This window comes from Mustela lutreola, chromosome 10 (genome assembly GCF_030435805.1).
Source record: "Mustela lutreola isolate mMusLut2 chromosome 10, mMusLut2.pri, whole genome shotgun sequence".
NCBI lineage: Eukaryota > Metazoa > Chordata > Mammalia > Carnivora > Mustelidae > Mustela > Mustela lutreola.
This window is the reverse complement of record NC_081299.1, coordinates 48,049,506-48,069,237: the sequence shown is the minus strand read 5'-3', so window position 1 is coordinate 48,069,237 and position 19,732 is coordinate 48,049,506. Positions and strand designations below refer to the sequence as shown.

General features: G+C 44.7%; 1 protein-coding gene across 15 annotated transcripts in view; it reads right to left on the bottom strand.

Moving 5' to 3' along the window:
• Positions 1–19,732, bottom strand: part of FGGY (FGGY carbohydrate kinase domain containing) — a 412,410-nt gene that overhangs the window by 171,114 nt on the left and 221,564 nt on the right. For all 15 annotated transcript variants that reach the window (XR_009345297.1, XM_059137206.1, XM_059137204.1 and 12 more), the window contains one exon: positions 5,296–5,399. Coding sequence is in view for 14 of the 15 variants with exons in the window: in XM_059137206.1 (XP_058993189.1) it covers positions 5,296–5,399 (104 nt within the window). In the remaining variant the exon portion in view is untranslated. The remainder of the gene's footprint in view (positions 1–5,295; positions 5,400–19,732) is intronic.

The following is a 19,732-nucleotide window of genomic DNA, read 5'->3' as shown; positions in this document are numbered from 1 at the left end:
TTCATAGAAATTCCCTCAACTTGGATTTGCTGATTTTTTTCTTAGGATCACACTGTGGTTATGGGTTTTGAGGAGGATGATAAAGTGCCATTCTCATTAAATCATATCAATAGTACATATTATCAACATGGCTTATCACCATTGATGTTGACCTTCACCATCTGGCGGAGGTAGCATTTGTCAGACCTCTCCACTGTAAAATTATATGCCCCCCTCCTTTTTATACTGTCCACTTTGAAAGAAAGTCACTAAGTACCGCTCACCCTTAAGGAGTGGGAAATTATATTCCACCTTATTGATGGGGAAGTATCTACAGACATTATTTGGAATTCTTCTGCAGGAGACATCTTTCTTATTCATTTAGTCATTTATATGTATCACTATGGACTCATGACATTTGTGTCATACTTTAGGTCATTATCCAATACCACTTTATTTTGCTGCCCACATTGTTCCAGTCTTGGTCACTGGGACCACCTGCAGTTGGCTCCAGCAAATAACAACTCAATACGGGTTATTATGGCAGTAAACCAGGTAGAAAACATTTGTCTTTTAGGACAATGGCTGGCATATGGTACAGATTAAAACAGTACAAATAATCCTTATTTTTACTGTTAATAATAGAAGAAATGGTAAGATAAGAATTGATATGTGTGTGTACCTACATATGCACGCATGCTTACACACGTACACACATATGCACAAAGTATAGAATACATGGTAGGATTACTTGTGATCTATAACGAACTTAGAATTATAATCAGTTATATATAATTATAATCAATTATATAGAATTGTTTTTGAGGGGTGACTCTATTTCACAAGTGGATACAAATTATTAGGATTTGGAAGCTAGACTGGAGTCAATTGTGACACTGGTGGGCCCCCAGTCCACCGAACCTGCTGGCATTCCCATCCTCATAGAGTTCCATATTGACTCAGGCTTGGCTAATGTGACATTAGCAAGAATGATGCAGGTAGAGGCTTATTCAGGGCCTGTACAGTGGGGCTTGTCCTCTTGGAACATTCCCTGGAATTCAGCTGCCATGTGTAGGGAAGCCCATAGAAGGGTACTTAATGTGGAGAGGACCCTGCAGGATAAGAGATGAATGTGCGTGTTCCAGCTCCCACCACACTGCCGGTTCGATGCACCTGAAGGAGTGACCTCATCTCGTTGAGCCCCATCAACCCAGAGCATTTCCTCACTTTTTTGGTAGTACTAGATGCCCCAGGCTTAGCTCATCCATTTCCTGTTCCAGTCCTAGAATCAACCACTTCTCCAAGGAGTCCAAGCTCTTTTTATTGGAGAAATGCATTAGAAATCAAGATCTGGGTATCGGCGTGCTTGGAACAACTAGCTGCTGGGGTATCCTAGTTTCGAGCTCCTCTCAACTGTCAGAGCTAGGAAATAGAAGTATGTTTACTAACAAATAGACATGTGTAGATATATATATGTATCTATAGATATCTACAGATACTTGCATACTTTATATATATATGTAGATATATGTATCTACAGATATTTGTATATACTTATATATGAATCTATGTATAAACTAGATGAAGCTGAACATGACTTCACTCTGATGCCTCTAATTCAAATCTATTACCAAATGGATTATTCTGGCCTTCACAAATCATTTTTTAATAACAGCACTGTATTTGGTCTTTTATGCTGGGCATAGTGATGAACTGTTTGTAAAGATCACCCCACTTAATCCTCGAAACATCTTTAAGGGTAAATATTACCACCCACACTGAACAGATGAGAACACTGAGGGAGTGGAATAAGGAGTATTTGACCTAAAGGAAGTAAGTGGTGGGGCTCACATAGGAGCCTACGTCCTTGAGATCGACAGAGGACCACCATCCCCACATTCATCTGAGTCCTTGCAAAAACCGCAATTCTGAGTGATTTACGATGCAGACATAATTCCCAGCCCTCAACAGCCAGTGTTCTGTTCACATCTTACCTCTTCAATACTTCTTTCACTTCCCAGAGTCCTCTCCTCATCTGACATGCTAACCACAACACAAATTGCCAAGTTACAACCTGACTTGACGACCCCAGGGAAGGGGTGTTGGAGCTATGGCAAGGATCAGCTCCATCTGACCCCAGGACTTTTTAACCTCGGGCTAACCCCTGCTGTGTGTTATGTTGGGTTTGGGGGACTTGCTAGTAATTAACTCTGAGCAAGCAGCTCTGCTTTCATGGAGTTAAAAAAAGAACAAGCATTCTTTTTCTCTTGTTAATTAAATCACCTAAAGGAAGATAAATGTACAGCCCACACCTGTATCTTACAAAATATCAAAGGCCTGATTAGTCTAAGTCTTAAGTTCAACCTCAAGCTTTTTTTCCAGATTCCTGGAAGTAATAGGGACCAGGAGGTAAGGAACTTCTAAGAATTTATTAGTATTTGCTTACTTGGACATTCATTCATTCATATGTAGAAAGAGGCAATCTGGATCAGGCACAAAATATTCTTGGGAATTTTGACTCAATCAAGATACCGAATCAGAAACATCAGTGAACAGACAGGAAGAAACAGAATCCTTTAGACCAGGTTGAACACCACTTTTTGAAAAGCCCAGAGTCCCCTCTGGTCCCTGTGTTCTGTTTGGTGAATTTTTCCTGACAGTTGGTGGTTTTTTTTTTGCCAGAACCACAACAAAGGGGGTCCTTGAGTTTCCCTGGGAGTGTTTCCTTAGACCTGCACCTCTCCTAGACCTCACAAAGGTGTTATTGTTGCTGGATCACTGGGCGCCTGGCACCTGAGCAAGATCAAAGGCATTTTCTGATGCCGGCATGACCACAGTCTCGCCCTCGCCACATAACATTAAAGCTGATGATTAATCCCGTTGGCCCAGAAGGTCCCTTCCCACTCCCAAGTACAAAGCTGGATGGGGGTGGGGACTTTATTTCCAGCACAACACGACCATAATAAAACCGGCATTTTATGGCCCTAATTCATTGCAATCAACTGCAGCTGCCCATCAAACTCGTTAAAGCACCAACAGTTGCTTCATGTGAGCCTTATATATCACTAGGAGAACTTACTAAGAATCTCCACCATTTCTGAGTGTCTGCTCTAGACTAGATACATACGTGCACAATTCACACTAACCAGCAACACCAGCCCCGATGGGATGGAGGAAGGATGTGAGATTTGGAGAAGTAGCTCACCTCTCCGGTCACAAGCTCAAAAAGTGCATGAGCAGGGGTTCACCCCACATCTGGAGAGCTCTGAAGCCCAGGCCAGCTCCACGTCTTTGAGGGAGGGACCATGGGGCACAGCACTGCGAGAGGCACTGAGTGGGATCTGAGTGCTGGGTCTGAGTGCTCTGCTCCAGCTTAACAGCTTGTGACCCAGGGAACATTTCTGGATTTTTCTATGCCTTAGCTGCCTAATTGGCAAAATGGATCCTGTAGGAAAAGGGAGTACCAATCCCATTAAGAGACAAGGAGAATGTGGAGTGGGGACATGACAGAGTCCCTCAGTTTCGTTTGGATTTGCATCTGCTCAGAAGTCTGAACTGAGTGTAGTTAAAATGTCTGAAATTCAGATTTCACAGGAGGAACCAGGTTAGATGCGTCCCTGTGAAAATGGGAGTGATTTTAAATAGGTTTCAGTCGGAGAGGGCGGGCTGCCCGGCCTCAGGGTACCTCCTGGGCGAGGCGGCCGGAGGCCTCTGCAGACCTCTCCCTTCAGGGACAGCTGGGCCCTACAACAGGGCGGCTGAGGGGATTTTAAAAACTCAATTAAAAAAGTTTCACTTAAGACCTTGTCCATAGAAACAAACAAAAGGAAAACATTTTTTGTTTTGTTTTGTTTTTTGGGCTTTCTTTTGGCGGGGGTGGGGAAGGGCAGGATCAAGGAAATCTATGACCTTAGAATCCAACATAAATGTCCCCTCAGGGAGGTGTCCCTAACCCTGGACCCTTCCCAGGCAGAGTCAGTCCCTGCGTCCTTTCTGCCTGACAGCACCAGCCCAACTCTTCAAGAGCTAACCACCACGGAGCGCTCCCTTCACGGCGAGTGCATCACGGCCTCATTTCACACTCAGAACACCAGGAGCTGTGTACTTGGACTCTCCACATTTTGTAGAGAAGGAATCTGAGCCCCAAAGGGCTAAGTGCCTTGCCGGGGGCCCCATACTTAGTACGCAAAGGAAGTACAATTGGAAACCAACGCGGCTGGATCTACCATGAAATGGGAAGCAGTGGACACTGCGTGGCACATGGTAGGTGCTCAGGATCCCGGGTTCCATGTGCACGGTTATTCTGGGGCCTTGTACTGGTAATGCCAGCTAGGATGATGCCTCATCGATAGGAGGACTTCTGTCACCCTTATGTCCCCAAGGTTTAGCACAGCTCCAGACACAAGAAGGGAGAGGAGTAAATACGTACTCAACCAGAATATTTCATGGTAAAAAAGGCTCACTGGTCCCTACTGCTATTCACCATAGTTTGACATGGCACCTGATTCCCTCCATGGTCACAGAGATTCTGCCCTGGACTGGGTCCACGCTCATCCTCGCCCACCTTCCCCCTCTTCCTCCCCCTCTCTCCCTCTATTTTACCCATCTGGGAAAATTCCAAGGAGTCGTCCATCTAAGTTTAACAGAGTAATGACTTTTAAATAAAAATATGGTAGAAATGGGTACTTATCGAAATGGAATGCTTTCAGACTCATGCATTTAAAGGAGATATAAATTTTAGGGCAGGCACTAAATTTTAACTGCAATCTTGGAGAACGCCTTTCCACTAATTCATGGAGAAAAATTAACAAAGTGAAAATTGCTTATCAGTGTTCTTTTGAAGTCATGATATGCAGCCCAATTCTATAGATCATCAGGGCGCTTCCAGGGAGATGGATTTATATTGATTTGGAGAGAACTCAGCGGCCAAGGAAAACAGACACCCCTTTGCAGAGAAGACTCAGCAACCCATTAGGGACAGATCAGCCTGGGAGCAAGGTGTTGTCACCCTTGGATCCAATTTCAGCCCTCACGCCTGAGCTTTCTGACCAGGGAGATGTCAAAGACAGACTCAGACTTCTACTTTTTAAGAATCTGGCCTCTGAACAAAGATACAGCAAATTTAAGCACAGCTTTTGGGAGACGGGCTGGGCTTCTGGCTACATAGAGCAGGCGGGCAGGGCAGCAGGAGGGGAAGGAACTGACAGGCAAAGGCGCCAGCAAGTCACATCTCCTCTTAGGCTGCCCCCCTCCCCCCACACCCCGCTCCCCACCCACCTGCCGGTGGTCGCCCTGCCCTCTACCCAGCAGACTCACCCCCATGTGACAAGAAGATGTTCCACAGATGACAGCCAGCCGTGACGTCACTGGCTGTCCCTCACAGGCAAGGCCATACCCTCTCACATCTGCTCCAATCACTCCTGTGAGAAAGCAAAACAAAACAAACCCCTCTTTAAAAAAAATAATAAAATAAATCATGAGAAAAGAACACTAAGAACAAGCATACAACAACACTCCTTTATATAGCCAAACACAGAGAGAGCGTTCCTGTGTAGGCCAGTGTGGGGAACCTAGGAAACATGTGATGTCTGTGCTTTGTCTGGTCCATGTACAGCATCTAACTGTTGTAGGAATCCTAGTCACTGTCATTAGAATAATCAAAGCTGTCAGGAAATACCAGGCACTATGCTGAACATTTACGTGGAGGACCTCCTTTTATATTAACCCTGTCAAGTCCGTCTTGTCAATGCCACACCCATAGGTGGAGAAACTATACAGCATGTGTCAGGAAGTGGGAGCTGCAGACATGCCAACATTCCTCATTACAACACAGGCAGGGGTGCAGTGTGCTGGGGCAGGGCAGAGACTGGGCTCCGGGAGACCTCCCCAGCTCCACCCAGCACCAGCCTTGACCCCACTCTCCACTGTCTTTTCCACTTCAAGGCCTTTGTACTTGTTCTTCCTTCCATCTGAAATGCCATTCCCCAACCTCTTTGCCAGTCTACTATTTATTCCTTACTCAAATGTTACTTCCTCAGGCGGCTTCCCTGGTCCTCCAGGAAAGATGGGAGTCTCCCCGTTCAGTATTCAAACACACCCTTGAACTTCCCTAGCACACAGACATATATATATATATATGGCCAATATATAGCACATCATTAGTCTCAGATGTAGTGTCCAATAATTCATCAGTTGTGTATAACACCCAGTGCTCATCATATCACATGTCCTCCTTAATGCCTGCCACCCCATTACCCATCCCCTTCCCAGTTACTTTCCAGCGACTCTCAGTTTGTTTCCTATAGTGAAGAGTTCTCTCATAGTCTTCTATGGAGAAATACCTGTTCATGTCTTCTGCCCATTTCTTGACTGGATTACTTGTTTTATGGGTGTTGAGTTTGTTAGGTTCTTTGTAAATCATGAACACTACCCATTTATCTGATATGTCATTTGCAAATATCTTCTCCCATTCCATAGGTTGCCTTTCGGTTTCTTTGTTTCCTTTGCTGTGCAGAAACTTTTTATCTTGATGAAGTCCTAAAAGTTCACTTTTTGCTTTTGTTTCCCTTGCCTTTGGAGATGTGTCTATCAAGAAGTTGCTGTAGCCGAGGTTGGAGAGGTTGCTGCCTGTGTTCTCAAGGATTTTGATGGATTCCTGTCTCACATTAAGGTCTTTCAACCATTTTAAGTTTATCTTCATATATGATATAAGGAAATGGTTAAGTTTCATTCAGCAACATGTGGCTCTCCAATTTTGGGGGGTGCACCATTTATTGACGAGACTAAACTTTTTCCATTGGATATTCTTTCCTGCTTTGTTGAAGATTCATTGACCATACAGTTAAGAGTACATTTCTGGGTTCTGTATTCTATGTGTGATCTATGCGATCTACGTGCTACCAGGTTTGGTTTTCTTTTTTTAACATTCCTCTGGCTATTCAGGGTCTTTTCTGATTCCATAAGAATTTTAGGATTATTTGTTCCAGTTCTCTGAAAAGTGTCGATGGTATTTTGATAGGGACTGCACTGAATGTGTATATTGCTCTGGGTAGCATAGACATTTTAATAATATTTATTCTTCCAAACCATGAGCATGGAATGTTTTTCCATTTCTTTGTGTCTTCCTTAATTTCTTAAGTGTTCTGTAGTTTTTAGAGTTCAGATCTTTTGGCTCTTTGGTTAGATTTATTCCTAGTTATCTTAGTGGTTTTTGATGCAATTGTAAATGGAATTGATTCCTTAATTTCTTTCTTCTGTCTCATTGTTACTGTATTGAATTCCAACTGATTTCTGTGCATTGATTTTATATCCTGTCACATTACTAAATTCTTATATGAGTTCTGGAGTTTGGGAGTGAAGTATTTTGGGGTATTCCATACTGAGTATCACATTATCTGTGAAGAATAAGAGTTTGACTTCTTTGCCAATTTGGATGCCTTTCTTTTTGTTGTCTGATTGCTGAAGCTAGGAGTTCCAGTACTATGCTGAATAACAGTAGTGAGAGTGGGCATCCCTGTCATGTTCCTGACCTCAGGGGAAAGCTCTCAGTTTTTCCCCATTGAGAATGATATTTGCTGTGGGCTTTTCATAGATGGCTTTTATGACATTGAGGTTATGTGCCCTCTATGCCTACACTGTGGAGAGTTTCAATCAAGAAAGGATGTTGTATTTTGTCAAAAGCTTTTTCTACAACAATTGAGAAGATCATATGGTTCTTGTCTTTTTAAAAATTTTTTATTAATGTGGTGCATCACATTAACTGATTTGTAGATGGTGAACCACCCTGGAAGCCCAGGAAAAAATTCCACTTGGTCATGGTGAATAATCCTTTTAATGCACCGTTGGAGCCTACTGGCTAGTGTCTTGGTGAGAATTTTGGCATCTGTGCTCATCAGGGATATTGATCTATAATTCTCCTTCATAGTGGGGTCTTTGTCTCGTTTTGGTCAAGGTAATAATGGCCTCATGGAACAAGTTTAGAAGTTTTCCTTCCCTTTCTGTTTTTTGAAACAGCTTCAGAAGAGTAGGTATTAAACACTGGTGGTTTTAAAAGCCTACATTGCCTGCCTCTTCTATAATAAAAGCTTCTGGAAGCTGGCACTTTGTTATCCACATGCTGAGAAGCCCAGCCCCTACATAGATGCTGGTGAAGAGCAGGAGACAAAAGTACCAATGCGTGGGAATGTAAGGATAAGGAAGACAACTCCCTGTCCTCGGAGTGTTCCCAGTCTGGTGAGAGGAAAGAGAACCCTAAAGGTATGGGGGTTCAGTATGGGGAGTCAGGATAGGATGGAAACGTGGAGACCAAAGGAGCAGCCTAGCTAAACCAGCAGGGGTCAGGGAGGTTTCCCCAGAAGGTGTGTCTACACTGTTCTGCAGGAATTGGCTAGGGGAAAGGCAGGGTGGGGGTGCCTCCTCAGGCCATAAATCCCCAGATATTGACAGTATTGGCTGCTCAGCAAGCAGGCCTTTCCAGAAAGCAGGATCTCAAGGGCCAATGAGAGGCTCTCACATTCCAACAACTTCCTAGGTTTTTCCAAGGCTTTTTCCAAATTCTACCTTCCTAAGCACAGCCACTTAAAAACCTGGGCCATTGTTCAGAGGCCCAGCAGCAGGGGGAGGTAAGACTCTTTTAAACTTCCTGTGGTGATTATCACCGCAATGAGGTCCCAGCAACCGGGTGATTGAGGTCTGAGACTGAGCCGGTAAAAGTCCTGGGCCTACAGGTTTTCATCAGGTCCCTTGCTCTGCTCAGCACTGTGGGATCCTGCAGACTGCAGTTCAACATCGGCCAGGAGATCTGAAGGCTGTAGGAAGTAGAGAGCCAGAGTGTGTCTCCTTCTCCTGTATGACTTCAGTTCTGCTGACAGGGCCACATGGCTCTGATATCTGCTGACACCTTTGGACTCTGGTAATGTCCTCCTTCCTTTGTCACTCTGGCCTGGTGTAGTAGCAGCTTCCATTTTGCTGATCGCTGGCTAGCTTCACAAGGATGTAGCCCGCCCTGGCGACTTCGTTATTTGGGTCACCAATTTTCTGTACTAAATTTCCTATTTTTTAAATACTTAGTTTATATTTTTCTAGGTGGACCCAGAGTGATACAGCTCCCCGCCCAGGGCACGAAGGGTTTTGCACAGGAAGAAACCCTAGATCTGAGCTAGTATTAACGCGCTCTCTCCATACCTACCTCATTTTATTCTTAAAACCACTGAATGTGACTGTTATCATCCTCATTTCAGAGAAGAGGCAACTGAAGATTACAAATGAGGGGTAACTTAACCACGTTCACATAGCTCACAAGAAGCAGGATTAGCATTCATATCCAGGTAGGTTCGTTCCTAGGTTGTTTTCCAAGATAAAAACCCAATAACCGGGTGGCTGATATTATTTGTAGATCTCAAAATACTAGGGTCTTAAAGATACTGATCCTGAGATCCCTGACAGAAGAGGGGTCAGCCACTGGTGGTCCACAGTGTTATAAATAAGTTCAGGGAATTCCTGATGATGGCCTATACTTACTAACTGTACATATATAAAGCACAGGCAAAGCATATCTCACAGGGTTTCAAATGGGAAAGTGAGAAAAAAATAAGTCTATAGTACTATTTCCTTGTTTCTTCTCCAGTAGTTTCATTGTTGGTACATCTAGGCTTGGAATCTGAGGACTGTAATGGAGGAATCTGTAATGGGAGAAGAGTAGAATTTGGAGACAGGAAGATCAGCTATAAAATGAAGACAACAGCAGTATCATATGGTCACTGGGATACTAAGGAGATTTCAAAAATAAAAGTTTGAGTAATGGTAGCTATGTCTCCATTGCTACTATCACAACGACCCTCACCACTAGCACCATCATCAGCACCAACAACCACTCAATGATTTCCCAAGAGACAACTGTATTCTTTCTTCCCTCCTAGCAAATATATCAGACATCTAAGATAGGCTGAGTGCTGTGCTGAGCTCTTTAAATATTATCTCATTTAATTTCCACAATGCCTACCTTCTTTCCCTCCCTCAACAGATGCAGAAGGAAAGGTTCAGAATATTCAAGTGACAAGCCCAAGAACATGATGCAGATAGGAGTGTCGGGACTGGACGTTGTCCTGTCTGATTCCAAAGCCCATATTCCTTCTACACTCCTTCACTTTTTGATGTTATATTGTCTCATGTGAGGGAAACACATTTGTAAATATCGGCACACCACAGAACACTGGTAAGAGCCATGGGTTGAGAGTTAGAAAAGCTGAGTTTAGTCCCAATTGTGCCACACTACAACAAAGTCTGAGCCATTCCTCCACATCCACAATGTATATGTGAAGTTGCAAATGGGGATCCTTTCTCTGCTCTTTTCGACATACAACACACGGTGCTTCTTCAAAAAACCAAGTAAAGGGTCTCCTTTTCTAAAAACAGGAAGGCGGAAAAATGCTTCCCCAAATCTTACACTCTCGAGCTCTGAGATGTTGATCACCTCAGGCCAGGCTCACCTCACATGGGCAAGAGGCAGGTCACGCCCAATTCCCTCCGGAGAAGCCCTCTAACCCTGCTTCATGTCCAGCCCAGTCCCCAGCAGGGCAGAGCCGACGCCTGCTCTGAGGCCACAGGAAGCAGAGAGCTGATGGATCTCATCTCGTTTTTGCTTCAGACACACAGAGCTTGGAGGGGCCTTCCCTGAGAAAAGAGGCCCAAAGCAGGGAAAGCAACCAGGCGCAGGAGGAGCTTTCTCGTTTCTGAATAAATACACTGCACAATCCAGAGAGAACTCAGGCTGCACGTGTACATCAGGAAACAATTCACAAGACGAGATTTTGACAAGCGCAGCCCTCAACGCTGCTGGGGCCCTTCATGGGACTGTAAAGTGTCAGTTTATTCAGCATTCTGCAGAAAGTTATTTAAAGGGCAAAATTAGCAGCTGAAGAAATAGGGAGGCCAAAGAAGTGAGACATTCAATCTTATTTTTCCTGAAACTTGCACAATGCTCGGCTGATGGTAGTTGCTCAATAAATTTTTGTTGAATGAGGAAAAAAAAAACAAAACCCAGCAGGAAAACAAGCTTAAGGGTCACTGAATCAATGCAAGCCTTCTTATTTAACGATCCCTACCCCTCCACATACACAGAACACAGTTTGTACTAAGGAACAGGTTTAAAATGAAATTAAAAAGAAAAGAATTAAAACTTCACGTATAGCTCTCCCATTTTCCCTTATAAGCTGTCTCCCTCCTTCTCCCCTATCTACCAACCATCCATCCATCCTTCCATCCATTTTCTGAACATCTACTACATTTATGTAAAAGAAAATGGAAACTTTGCAAATATTATGATTAAGAAAGCCAAACTACTTTGAAAACTTTAAAGGATTTTATATGGGAGAAAATCAACTCAAGTTCTAGCCTTTGTGTTATAATTATCTGGTACTTTATAAAGTACCTTATAGCTTACAAAGCATCCTCAAACACTGTGCCCTTCATTTAGCTTTTAGAAAATCCCATATGTTATTTTCTCTCTAGGTCATAGTCAAAGAAACTGAATTTCAGAGACATGAAGTAAGTCAGTCAAATTTATTAAGCTACTTAGAGGCAGAGGTAAGAACTCAAACTAGGATTTTCTAAGTCTGTAGATTTTGTGTTTTTTTTTTGCGGGGGAGGGTTGGTTTTCATTCTGGTTTTCCCCTATGTTGGAAAATAAAAAGGTCTGCTACAGATGTGTTGGCATCTTGAAAAAAATTCCCTTGAAATAACAGTCTCAGACACATTTTCTGAAGAAAAAACAAGACTATCATCTTTTGATCATGGATTTGGCCATTTGGAGGGAAGAATAGATTGATAATTCTATCAATCTATTGATAAGAGAATTCTATCAAATGAGTTGTTCTACTGTGACCCTATCAGCCTCACCGGGGAGGAGGCTCTCTGGAGACCATCAGCCTCACGTTTATAAGGCCTGCACCAGCAACAGTCAGCTCCTGGAAGGGTTAGAAACGTCTCGAAAACGTTTCACTCTGCAGAGGACAAAACACTAGTCTCTGCACAAGAAAACATGGCACTCTATTCTTCTAACTCTCTTTCAGGCTATCCGGAATAGAACATACGAGGTCAACATTATAGTGCTGTGCTTAAAGACATGGGCTCATTCGTTGTGTGACCTTAATCACATTTCTTCGTCTTTGTTTCCATTTCCACATCTGTACAATTTGAATAATGGTATCTTCCTCTAGGACTGCTACAGGGATTAGATGTGTGAATATATGTAAAGTGCCGTCCAACAGAGAGACAATGCTCTGAAATGATGGAAATGTTCTAGATCTGCACAGTCCGATACAGTAGTCACCAGGCCCACACGGCAACTGAGCACCCAAAACATGGATTGTGCAACTGAGGGACTGATGCTTCTCTCTCGTTCAGCTTTGCTGAAACAGCCATGTGTGACCCGCGGACGCATCCAGCGCAGGGCAGAGCGCGCCCAGCATATATGAACATCTGACTGTCTTTGTTACTGAAGTTATTGTTGTCCTCAGACTGTGAGACTTGACTGTCACTTATATGCCCTTGGGCAAATGCCTTGATCTCAAAGAACCTCAGGTTTGTTATCTGAAGATTCTGGAATACCAACACTTACCTAACAACATTGCTGTGGGAATTAAGTGAGATGCATATGGAACATACCAGTACTTAATAAATGAAAACCCTTAAATCCAGGACCTATGGAAGTGCTTGGCAAAACTGTACAGTCTTTCTACTTAGTCCTGTGTCTTGCTCATCCACACCACTGGTCATTTGCTCGTGCTGTTCCTTCTGCTGAGAATATTCATTCTACAATACACTCTACCCCCTGACAATCACCCTGACAAAAACAGACTACATTTTGAAGACTCAACTCTTTCAAAAGAAGCCTTCCCTGACCACATTTTCCCTCATCCCCCCAGGTACTTCGGCCAGGGAGAGCCAGCAGAGCCTCTCGTACACCCCACTCCCTGACACTGTCCAGATTCATCCGTGTATCTGTGATTTCTTTGTGTGCACAGCTGCCTCCCTCTACTACACTATGAGTAGACTGAGGCCAGGGCAGTGGCTCACTAAGTTTTGCTGCTGTTGTTATTTTAAGCCTTTTTTTGTTTTTCCAGTACTTTATTATTTATTTGTCAGAGAGAAAGAGAGAGAGAGAGAGACAGAGAGCACAAATGGAGGGGGGGGCAGCAGAGGGAGAGGGAGAAGCAGACTCCTTGCTGAACACAGAGCCAGATGCGGGACTCGAATCCAAGAATCTGGGATCATGACCTGAATTGAAGGGCAGACACTTAACCAACTGAATCACCCAGGTATTCCACTATTGTTGTTTAATGTATGAATGGATGGATGTGGTAGAAGGCAGAATACTAGTAAAGCCCAAGGCATTTTCTAGAAAAATGTGGCAGATGTAATCATGGAAAAATGCTCTATGTCTTAATATGACTAACGGGGAAAAGTGCTGAAGCAGTTTGAGTGACAACTCCTGGGTAATAGTAAAATTATTACTAGCGCCTCACAACACACCTTGTTTAGAAGAGTTAAAATCACTGGCAAAGAGGAAAGTTCCTAAGATCCTTATGCTTACTGCAAGATGGCTTTGTGCCTGACACTTGCCAAAACTACGGCATTAACTCTTCTCACAATCCCAAGAGGTAGTTATTACTTCAGTTTTACTAACAGGGAAAATGAGACCAAAGTTGTCAAGTAACTTGTTCAAGATCCCTCAGAGGGAGAGTGGGGGAAGAGGGTATCACAAGTGGTTCCACTGAACGCTAAATCCTAAAGAGCCCACAGAAATTAGTTCCTTTCTTTTCAACTGTGTGCAAGAATGCGAAGGATTTACACTCAGCATAGCTGAACTCAGATCCCTTTCAGGATTTATTGTTGTAATGCCACTACAGCAAGCCCACAGGGGTCATCTCAAGCCCAACACAAGAAGGAGAATGAAACAGCTGAAAAGATTTCTGAGAGCCTAGCGTTTGATGAAATATCACTTTGGCTTTTAAATTCGGTTTAGACTTCACCCATGTCTAAATCCTGAAGTAGACTTATCTTTAAAAACAACAACAATATAATCCCATACGTGAAAATCCTACAAAGAAATTTTACACACCTTGGCACGGTCACTGTCTCCTGTCCCCACACTGCACCCTCCACAGAGCCAGAAAGGGAACAGTGAGGGGTCTCCATCTGAATGAGAGGTAGACAGACTTTCACTGGCTACTTGAACTCATTAGGGTGTAATGGTTAAGAACAAGGGCTCTAGAACTGGACTACCTGATTTAAAGATTACTTCACCTTCCTGTGCCTCAGTTTCCTTGTGGAAAAAATTGGAATGATGACCATGCAGAACTCAGAAGGCTATTGGGCAGATGAAGTTCGGAGAACATGGCATGGGACACAGTTTACTCAGTATATTTTTGCCATTGTTGTGACGACTGGCAACTCTTGGTCAGGGGTGTTAACAGCACGGCTTGGCAAGAGAGCAGATGCTCTCGTCGGCATAGTTATTTGGGTTTACTTGGATTGACTGGAACATTTTTGTTTTCCTACTCTTGCGTACACAACCGGTGACAGAATAATGGGGGGCTCTGGGGAATAAGGAAGATGAGGTACCAGATAGCAGCAACAATCCGGGCTAACATTTTAAACATTGTTGAGAATAAACCAAAAGCTGTTTTTATCTCTAAAAGCTGCAATAACATGTAGCACTCCTCATACCACAATTCTACTTGGCGATGGCATTTCTCACTTCTTTCTAAAAGCTACACTCTTCCATGATTGGCACCAATCAGAAACCAATACAAGAGCCCTGGGAGGGCCAGAGAACAAAGAACCAACCTTCAGAGAACTGGGTCTTACTCCTCTGTCCCTCCCTTCTGGCCAGAAAGATCAAATCTCGAAGGTAGACTAATACGTAATAGCTTGGAAATCTGAGCCTCGGGAGAATGCTAGCAAAATCCACAGCAAAGACAAAGCAAAAACTTGGTTTCAGAAATTCCTTTCTCCCCAACCTCAGTACGGCCTCCAGACTACTTGGACATTCTCATCTATGACCTCATCAAAGACAATTTTTCACTTGCAGCATTAGACATGGTAAAGGGTCAGGCTGAAATCCAATGGAAATAGCCAAGTTAACACACAAAAATTACTTTTAAAATAAAGAAAGCAAAAGAAAGAGGACTGGTCCAAGTATAAGAAATGTATCTTATGAAATAAATCCTTAAACAGATCTGAAACTGATTCTAAATCACACAGCTTCCTTCTGATATCTTACAAACTAATTCAGCAGCTATATCCTGAATCCCAATTATATGCCACGCACTGTATTAGGGGTTAGAGATCTACAGATGGAAGATGTTTCCTTTTATTCTACGAGGTCCCAGCCCAGTAGGGGTGGAGAGATATATAGGCAGACACATAGAAGACAGCATGGAGTAAGTCATGACTCAGACCCAAGCAAGTCTAATGGCAGTATGGAGCCCTGGCCCCCGACCTGGCTTGGTTAGTCAGGGAGGGCCCCCTGGAGGAGGTGAGGCAGGAGTTACGTCAGTCAGCAGGGGGAGGAGAGAGGGAAGGAGAGGCGTCTCCAATAGACCTCGAGACCAGACAAAAACACAAGAGAAAGAAATAGAGGACGCATGGCCACTGGGCCACACAATCTGAGGAGACGAGAGTCTTGTATTCTGAAGGCCTTGGCTGGTATAAAGGTCTGGGTCCGAATCAGACAGATCTACACTCGGTTCCCAGTTGAACAGTGTGCTCAGCAACCTTAGACAAGCTAACTTATCTCAGCTAACTTTGAGGCTCGGTTTTCTTGGCTGTAAGGTGGGAAGAACGGTGCTTCCTTTACAGAGTCATTCTTCCTGGCTTTAGCACTGTATGTCCAGTGTCCCAGGACACCTCTCCACAGTCCCAAGCAAACTAGAATGGTTGGTCACCCTATGTATAGGGCAAGTGGCCTTGTGCCTGGCATAGAGGAACTGCCAAATAAATGTTAGTGTCCACTGCTCCCTGGAGAAAGCAACAGTATGTTTCCCTCAGCAAGCTTCTTGCCCCTAGACAATGATCTCATTTATAAAATTCTCGGATGGCTCCTTCAAGGTGGAAAGAGGAACCAGCAGCCCTGATAATGCCCTCAAATAGAGAGCAGACCAGGGAGATGCTGCAGGAAGACACGAGGAGAGACACAGGACCGCTCGGACAGCTTGTAGGACATTCAGATTATGGGGCAAGGCCTGAAATCTCAAGAGAAAAAGAACTCATCTCTCCCCAGCCTCTGACGCCAAACTCAGCACCTCCTCCCTTGGTATGATTTTCGGTTCCATCAAAAACTTCCAGAGGTTTTGTGGGGTTAGTTGAACATTGACAGATTCTTCAAAGCCTGGAATTCAGTCTGCCAGCCAAAACCGAGCCAAGTTTCTGTGGGGCGAGGAGCTCCCCCAGGGAGGGTCACGGGGCTCCACCACACGTAGACTGATTAATTTACCCTTACCCCAAGCTTCAGACAACAAGGAGACAAGAAAGAAAAGTAGATCCTGAAGCTGGATCCTGATTCAACACCCCCAGCCCCACTCCCGGGAGAGCGTGGGTGGGAGTGTAAGGTGACCCTCGGCACCGGATAGGAATCAGGCCAGAGCGGCAGAGAATTAAAAGTGATACACAGAGCAGCTGGAGAGAGGGGGGGGGGGGAAGAAAAACAAAAAACAAAATCTGAGCAAGATGAAGGGCCCAGGTTTTAACACAATGAATGACATGTGGCTGAAATAGTTTCAAAGAGAACAAAAGCTTAGATAAATAAATAGTGTTGGAAGATGAGAGCAAAAATGAATTACAGGAAATCCCCCGAGGAATACACACGCATTTCTCAAAAACTGCAGTTGAAACAGCATCTCTGCTTTGGCGGAGATCAAGATTCGGCTTTGGCGGAGATCAAGACTCATAGCCTACCTATGCACCTGCTCCTGAAGCCTGCTTCTTGGGAGCAGGGCCCTGGCTAAGCATGGCTGTCCTTCCTCTGAGCCCATTCCAGGCTCCATGGGGGTAATGGGCAACAGCCAGAAAGGGAAACACTTCCAGGCATCCCAGTGACTCCCTGTATCATCTCAGGCCAATGAGCTGAGCTCCTTGCTTCTCCGATACCTCATCTGTAAAAGGTTAGTGATGGCTTTAAAGTAAAAGTAAAAATATAACCTTGGTTTGAAAGCACAGTGCTCGTATGTGTGAGGCCCTGAGTAATGTCCCCGACCTACTGTGCTCAGAAGGAGTCAACGTGAGCAGCATTTATCCAGCACCAGCCTACGTCCAGGGCTGCACTTGGCATTGTGTGGGAAACAGCATTCGCAGAAGCCCAGTCACTGTCCTCGATGAGCTTACAAACTCACAGGAGCCACAGCCGCCAGAATACAGCAGACTGACAATGTCTGCAACAGAAGCACCAACAAGCCTCTGGCAGGCAGAGCAGAGGCCTCTCCGGTGGGGGTGGTGGTCACAAGCAGGTCTCCTTCGCCCTGATGACTTGACACACCTGTGCTCCAGGTCCGGTCCCGGCCGATCTCAAAAGCCTTAGCACTTCACGTCACTTTACATCACTCGTGTGTAGTACCTACCCGTGCCAGGCACGGCGCTAAGTGCTTCTTGGAAATTAACTGATTTCATCCTCACGACTACTACTATGATGCCCACCTTGGAGACGAAAACTGAGACCTTCCAGGTTCAGTAACGGACATTCGATCGCACATGGAGCAGTGGGTGATGACGTGGAACGTAACTCAGTCTGGCATGAGGAGTCATGCTTTCCCCCAAGCACTCGGCCGCTGGAATGCTACAGGTGTCTCTGGTGCACATAGCCACACTTTCTATTGGATAGACGCTCTCTACCCACATCACTGTTCACTCTGTCTCCTCTGAAACTCTGGATTTCAAAGGGAAGAATTCTCCAGCGATTTAAAAAGTAACTCCCGGTCTGCCACCTCAAAGCACCTGCAGGCAAGTCCAGACTGCGGCCAGCTCGGGGCTGTTCCCTCCTGAGCACGCCACAGCAGGGACTCAACAGCCCCTTTCCATGTGGTCCAGAAGCAGCAACCAATGGGAGGATGTGAAGCAGATGCCACTGGCCAGGGGCTTCCAATCTCGTGGTGACCCCCTGGGCACTGTCCCCAAAGTGAGCCTGTTCTTCTCATCACCCATGTCCTCCCCATAGCCAGCCTTCTGCCTGTCACCCTACAGCCTCAGTGCTGGCAGGCCAGCAGGCATTCCCTCATTTTACCCTCTGTCACCTTCCCGTGGGGCTGTGCGGCCTGAGTCCATCCAGTTGTTGACACAGAATGGCGTAATCTGCTGGCTGAAACAAGACACATTTCTCCCTCACAGTTCTGGTGCCTAGGCATCTGGCTGAGACCAAGGTGCCGGCAGGGGCAGGTTCTGCTGTCAGTCTTCTTCTTTATCTACAGATGGCTGTGGTTTGGCTGTGTCCTCACAGCAGAGAGAGAAGTACCAAGCTTTCCCATCTCCTCTTAGAAAGGCACTAACCCTGTTCACAAGGGCTCCACCCTCAGGAGCAAATTTTTTCTCAGAGGCCCCACACTTACTTACTTACTTACTTTCTTTCTTTCTTTTTTTTTTTTTTTTAAAGATTTTATTTATTTATTTGACAGAGAGAGATCACAAGTAGATGGAGAGGCAGGCAGAGAGAGAGAGAGAGAGAAGCAGGCTCCCCGCTGAGCAGAGAGCCCGATGCGGGACTCAATCCCAGGACCCCGAGATCATGACCTGAGCCGAAGGCAGCGGCTTAACCCACTGAGCCACCCAGGCGCCCCACTTTCTTTTTTTTTTTAACGACTTTATTTATTTATTTGACAAAGAGCAAGCACAAGCAGGGGGAGAGGCAGAGGGAGAGTGAGAAGCTGACTTCCTGCAGAGCAGGGAAAGCTCAATATGAGACTCGATCCCAGGACTTTGGGATCATGACCTGAGCTGAAGGCAGTGGCTTTACCAATTGAGCCACCCAGGTGCCCTTCTAATACCATGATATTTGTGCTTCGAATTTCAACATATGAATGTGGGCAGGGGGACACAAACTGTTCATAGCACACATGGTCCCAGATAGAGACAGAAAGGGCTTAGAGTCCTCGCTTACACATACAATGGAAGGTCCCTGTGTTAATATGCCGTGGAGAGAGCAGTAACTGATGACCTCATTTCAGCCAAGGAGGTTGGAATTCTACTTAACACATTGGTAAAGGGAGGCTTCCTGTTTAGACATCAAAAAAGAAAAAAAATATGAAAGAACTTCCTGGTTTTAATGTAGTCCAATTTATCAACCCTTTTCTTTATGGTTGTGCTTATACTGATGTCCTATTAAAGAAATACCTCCTCATCCTAAAGTCATAAAGGACTTCTCCCAAATACTGCCTTTTAGAAACTTCTTATTTTACATTTCATACGAGGCCTATAATCCATTTGGAATTCAAGTTTTCCTGTATCGGCATCTGACACAGCCACTGTCTTTTTCTCACTGTTCAGTCTCTTTTTAATTTTTTAATCTTTCCCTCTTTTCCCTTCCTAGTGGTTCTGCCTTGGGCCCAACATTCAACACCTCTTACCTCAATGCTCTCCTATCCTGAGCCATTAGATCTGTGGTCTCTAGAGTCTCTACTTAAAAGCTATTACCTTAAGGATAAAAATCCAACTCTTTAAGATGGCATTCAAGGCTCTTGGAACCCTGGTCCCCACACGTACCTGTTTC